This window comes from Vicia villosa, linkage group LG3 (assembly GCF_029867415.1).
Source record: "Vicia villosa cultivar HV-30 ecotype Madison, WI linkage group LG3, Vvil1.0, whole genome shotgun sequence".
NCBI lineage: Eukaryota > Viridiplantae > Streptophyta > Magnoliopsida > Fabales > Fabaceae > Vicia > Vicia villosa.
In genome coordinates this window covers 80001661-80007461 of record NC_081182.1, presented here as the reverse complement: position 1 = coordinate 80007461, position 5801 = coordinate 80001661, and the positions used below count along the sequence as shown (strand labels likewise).

Sequence of the window (5801 nt, the reverse complement as noted above, 5' to 3'; positions counted from 1 at the left end):
AACACTCTTAAAACCGAATTAGATAACAAATAAATCAAACCGTAATCAAAAATATTAATAATAAAAACATGTTTAAATTTTTTTAATAAAATTATATAACAGTTTGGTTATTTAAAAAACAATTCAATTTAGTAAATTTTATTTTCTATGGTTTGGAATTCCAAACCAATATATCAAATCAATAATGTAGATTTAGTTCAAGAATAAATTGAAACAATTAGATTCAACGATGTACCAAAACTCACTCCAATCCAATTTTAGTTTATTACAATTAGAATATCTCAATGGTCCAAGATTTTCAAGTGGCTATCCTTGAATTATATGGATACTACCACTGCACATTTTCATCAAATGGTTATACTAAGATGGCTACAAAAAGCGATAGTAAATTATCAACAGACCGGGGGAAAATATTTCCTTTAGAAATGTAGCACAAAAGTTTCTCATCATCTAGATTAACTGTATCTTCCGCATGCTACTCGGTCCTCAAGTATTAACATGTTTCCATTACATATACAACATTTACTAGTATAACACAATTTCATCATAATCAAACCTATATATTTTGCATACTGTTTCTATAATAATATGCTGCTAATCAGAAGAAAAATGAAGTAGATTATGAATAATAAATGGGACATAAACCTATCAGATGACCAAAAAGAACCAAATGAATTGCAATCAAACACTCATACAATGTAGGTCTGCTTCAAATTTTTCCTCCCACGCTTTCCTTTTGGATTGGCAGTAATAAAAGCATTCGCAAGTTCGGAATCCTCTGCAGTTATCAGAATGTTTGCTTTACTTGGGTCTGCAAGCAGCAGCTTTGACACAAGGTATCCGGCAATTGACCATGTCTGAAACAGTTGAGATTGTTTTCCGATGAATCGGGATCTTTTTGTGTCATAGTATTCAGGCCACTTGTCTCTTGATATACGCCTCTCAGCAATTTCAACAGTTTTTGCAGCAATATGTGGTCTATTCATCTTTATGCATGCAGCTGTGAACTGCAATAGCAATAGGCATTTTTTATGTTGAAACTTTGAATGTTGAACGAATTCAAACATGCAATGCTTAGGTGAAGAAACCAGCTAAGCTAGGAAAGGATTTTGCATGTGAAAGATGAAAAGGATTCAATAGGACAAATTATGATAAGAGCTAAGGTGAAAAAGTATGGTAGCTAGAAATCAGAACAACTCGGTCGTACACAAACAATATCATTTTATTGTCGACTAATTGCAATCTAAAATAAATAAATAGGGATGCAAGTGCATCACACTTTGCAACTGTAACAAACCTGCCAGAGCAGTGATGGCCAGGAGCCTCCGTTATGGTAGGACCAAGGCCTGCAAAAGATAAAATCAAGTCGAGAAAAATATTATAACAGTAAAACATAAGCAGAGGAAAGTTAGATTCAATACGTGTTCTTAGGATCACTTCCGGTGATTATCTGCCACTCCTGACCTTCAAGAGCGGGATAACAAATCTTTAGTGGCATCTCTGCCACCAAATCCGACCATTTGGCCTCAATAAGATCCAATATGGAATGTGATTGTTCCTCTGTGGCCATACTATTAACCACAGACCACAAGTTTCCCAGCGAAAAAAAACGGAAATCCATGTGAGCTGGTTGTAAGTTACCAATTAAGTAGCCTCCTTTGTTTGGCATCCATTCCACTAACCAAGGAGGAATCTGGTCTGGGTATATGTTGAATTTGTTAACTGCATCATACGAGTATTCCTCTGTCTTGTAACGATAAATTTCATTTAATCTTTTCATATCAATCCAATAATATTCCCTAATATGAAATGAAAGAGCTACCAGACGATTGTTCAGTGCACGTATGAGATCCGCTGATCCATCCTCGGGAGTAAGCATCTCACGTGCACAAAGTAAGGCAGAATAAAACAGGGCCTAGAAACAGAAAAAAAAAAAAAACAAAAAGAAAATACGCATTAGATAAGTTTATTTGATAGCTAATTCCATCTTTAATTTTAGGTATTTCGGGTACATAATGCTGAGCAATAAATTTATTTGACAAAATTGATATGCAAACAAAACTTTGAAAAGTAATACCAAAAAAAAAAAATCTAGCTATTAGGGAGCTTTTCTCAGGTAAATTAGAATCATTCAGGATTTGGATTGGCTGCAACTACTAAAAAGCTTCGTCACTCATTCAGTGATACCGATGAGCTGCGTAATTTCAGAATTCAGGTCGGGTCACAGAGGCTGCATCTGCCTAAAGTATTTGTGGCGGTGGTAGTAAGCAGAGGAGGCGCAACTGGTCGAATTACAAATAGATGCCCATAGAAACACACTAATGGAAAAAGAATAACTGGATGAAGCATAGGAATATGAACAAAGAAGCAGGACAGAAATGCCAACCAATTGAGAGTGAATGACGGCAGCAGAAGAAATTTTGAACTCGGATGACATGATAGAGTATTTGAAGACATGCCGAAAGGATGACACAGCGATGGAGAACTATTGGCATTGGCTGCTCCGATGACGATGTAGGTCAGATGGCTGGACTGGCTACACCAGAATGATCACAATGGTGTCAGCAGTGACCGATTATACATGCCAAAGAAAGGTCCATAGGAGAAAATATGTCATTGCGGAAAGCCAAGATAGGGTCGTCAAAATACATGCCGAAGAAGGGTCCAAAGGAGAAAAGATTTGTCATTGCGAAAGCCAAATAAGACTCGTCAAAAATAAATAATAGACTGTTTGGGAGGCTCACGGGAAAAAGATGCAGAAGGGCTGGAAAAATATGGTAGTTTGCCTGAACTTTTTTGGCGGCGGCCGCCGGCAACTGTGATAAACCCCACTAGCTACATGATCAGAAGTTCAGAACCTGATCTGATACCTTGTTGAATTTATGATTCAAACTACACCAACCTCTAATTATAATAGCATATAAAATAAATACTAATAGATATTACTTGCTAATTCTAATCCTAATAGTAAATATTTGGATTTGATTCTTTGATTCTAACACTTAATAAGAAATAGTTGATAAGTAGCACACTACTGAAAAAGGAAAGGAAATCTTAAATACCTGGATCTCCAAAGGATGCCCATGTATGCCCATCCTTCGATCTATCATGCAAGAACCATCAGTTACTAATAATGTTGGAAACATGTCAAAGCCATCAGCAAGACACAACTTCAAAATCATCTTAATTCCTGTTTGCACATCAACTCTCTCCTGAACTGATAAATCTCCGGAGCATTTTCCATATGCTCGTAGTAAAATAATCCACCACAATCCTGAGAACACATGTTCAATAAGTTAACCAATCCAAGAAGTATTAATATTGTAGTAAGTTTCGTTTTCCATGTAAGAAAGATTCTATAGATCCAATCAGTTATTTTACCGGAATCAACAGGGGCAACACGGCCAATGGCTGCCTCTCCAAAGTCAGGATCCAAAACCTCTTCTGTTGCAGAGTCATCCCCTTCCAGAGGAACTGTCCGAACCTTAAAACTAGCAGGCATCAAACCTTGTCCTGGACTATGACAATCCATTGTTTTCTCCCAGCTCTGAAATGGGATAAATTTGTTCAATGCTTAAGTGAATTAAAAACAGTAAAGCTCACATGAAAATACAAATGGGTCTTAGACAAAGAAGTGGGAACAATGAAAGATTACTAATGAAAAGTGTTAATTAACGCCCCTTCCTTTAATTACGGACAATTAACATCAATGACAAATGTCACGCAAAAGCTTTTTCAGCATTCTTATAGGACCTCATTGAGTAAATCACAAGAATTAAGAAAGTTGGTTGTGGTATTAAATTTGTTGACAATTGGTATTGTTTTATAAGTTTACCTTTCATGAGAGCAAATTAGTAAACATTTTCATCTAACTATTTATTATAGATTGTGGAAAGTGATGTAACACAATTAAGAATATGTTGATAAAGAAATAATAAATGCAGTTGAAAACTTGAAAGATGACATATAAAAAGGGACAAGGAAAAAGTCAAGAGGGTCTTATATTTAAGAACAGGAGTGGTAGTACTATGATTCACCAAAAAGTTTACAAGCAGATAGAGCTAGGTTAGTAGACAAAGTTTGAACGGTAATGACTAATGAATAAACTAAGTTTGTGAAGACATAACCATCAGTTCAACATGGTCAATAAAAAAATGAACATATGCATCAAAGACATGTAAACACGGGAAGTTGGATCAAATGTGTTTCTGTTGCTCAAACATGTTGTCATTAGTATAAGACGAAGAGATTACCTGCAACTGAAGCGTATGAAGAATGAAATTACGAACAATATCATACTCTCCCTTCAATAGGAAAGCGATTCCAGAAGGAATAAAATCCCGAATAAAGACCTGGTCATAATTCAAAACATTGGTACTGTTTGGATCCTTTGCAGCAATAGTTCCAATAGGATTGCCACAATAATTAACTACAGACTCCCTCAGTAGATCCCACGCTTCGTCCTCAATGGAGTTGATGCTAACAGAGTCAAAGTTTTTCGAGATATTCCCATTTGTAATATTAGACGACAAAATCTCCTTTTCCTGTTTCAACAATTGAACATCTTCAAACTCTACGACAGACTTGGCACTCATCACATTGCTTACCAAATTTGATTTCTCAACGTCACTCGCAAACCTCGCCCCGTTCCCATCTCCTGAAGTTATGCCACTCAGATTTTCAGCCTGTTGGCATTTGCATGTCTGTAACCGCGGATGACTATAGGTCTTATAGTCACAAAAACTGACAGCAGTCAACGAAAATCGATGAGGTCTTAACTGGCTAGAAGTAGAGCTCTCGATTAAAAACCTACGCCTTGAAGACAGTTTCTTCCTACATTTTACTCGCAACTGCGAAGTGTTCCCATAAAGCTCATTATACCCAGATTGAGGCACAACCCTAGACAGAATCTGATAAACTGCTTGGGAAGTACCCAAAGACATGCTGATTATAAAATAAGGAAACCCTAGCAGCTAAAATTTTGCTTCTGCAGAGTGAAAATTTAGATTACAATCAACCAGTGAGAATTACTTAACAAAATCTTAACAAAATTTAATGATAATAACCAATTGCCAAATAATATCAAAGCTGAATGAATTCAACAAAAACAAATCCATAGCATATCATGTCACATAATCAAGATAATATCAACAAAACATCACAGAATTTGATTATCAACGGGTAAATGATGCAAGTGGAGAAAAAGTGTATTGTGTTGTTTGAATTGGACGAACCTTTTGACTGGAAAATCAGAGAGAATCTGAAGACTGGTGTATCTTCAGATACTGTGTGTCGTGATTAAACTGACAGATAATGCATAGTTATGAAATTCGCCAATTATATTCTTGTTGCACGATTTTTTATTTTCTTTCTTTCTTGAGAGTTGAGATGAGCGATTTATTTTGTTTCATTTTTGTTTTGCTTTCGTCATTTTCTTATTATCTTGGATGGTTTTCTTTTCTTTTCCAATTGTAATTTTTTTTTCTCTTTGTTTATGGCACGTGATATTGTGGCATGACTTGGGCCTCAAAAATAAATTAAAGGAAAATGAAGATTTTTGAGTGCCACGGAATACTATTTAATTTTTCAACCTAAGAAGAATATGTGTTTCTTTATGTTATATATATATATATATAAAAGAAGGGTTATGTTTACTCTCGGATCCAGAGTAAGTTATTATAACTTACTCCAAATCTAGACCATTGATTCTTCTCAATCTAATGATTAGAAATAATAAGTAATAGTTTTCTCTCTCCACATTTAATTACTTGTTATTTTTAACCACTAGATTGAAAAGAATC

General features: G+C 35.4%; 1 protein-coding gene across 1 annotated transcript; it reads right to left on the bottom strand.

Moving 5' to 3' along the window:
* Nucleotides 1–439: 439 nt before the first annotated feature.
* Nucleotides 440–5430, bottom strand: LOC131662021 (neutral/alkaline invertase 3, chloroplastic-like). Its single transcript, XM_058931695.1, has 7 exons — nucleotides 5235–5430; nucleotides 4254–4987; nucleotides 3382–3547; nucleotides 3063–3274; nucleotides 1422–1915; nucleotides 1298–1346; nucleotides 440–1007 (listed from the first exon to the last, which is right to left on the bottom strand). Exons 2-7 carry the CDS (start codon nucleotides 4941–4943, stop codon nucleotides 690–692), a joined length of 1929 nt encoding a protein of 642 aa, XP_058787678.1. The 5' UTR covers nucleotides 4944–4987; nucleotides 5235–5430; the 3' UTR covers nucleotides 440–689.
* Nucleotides 5431–5801: the final 371 nt, after the last annotated feature.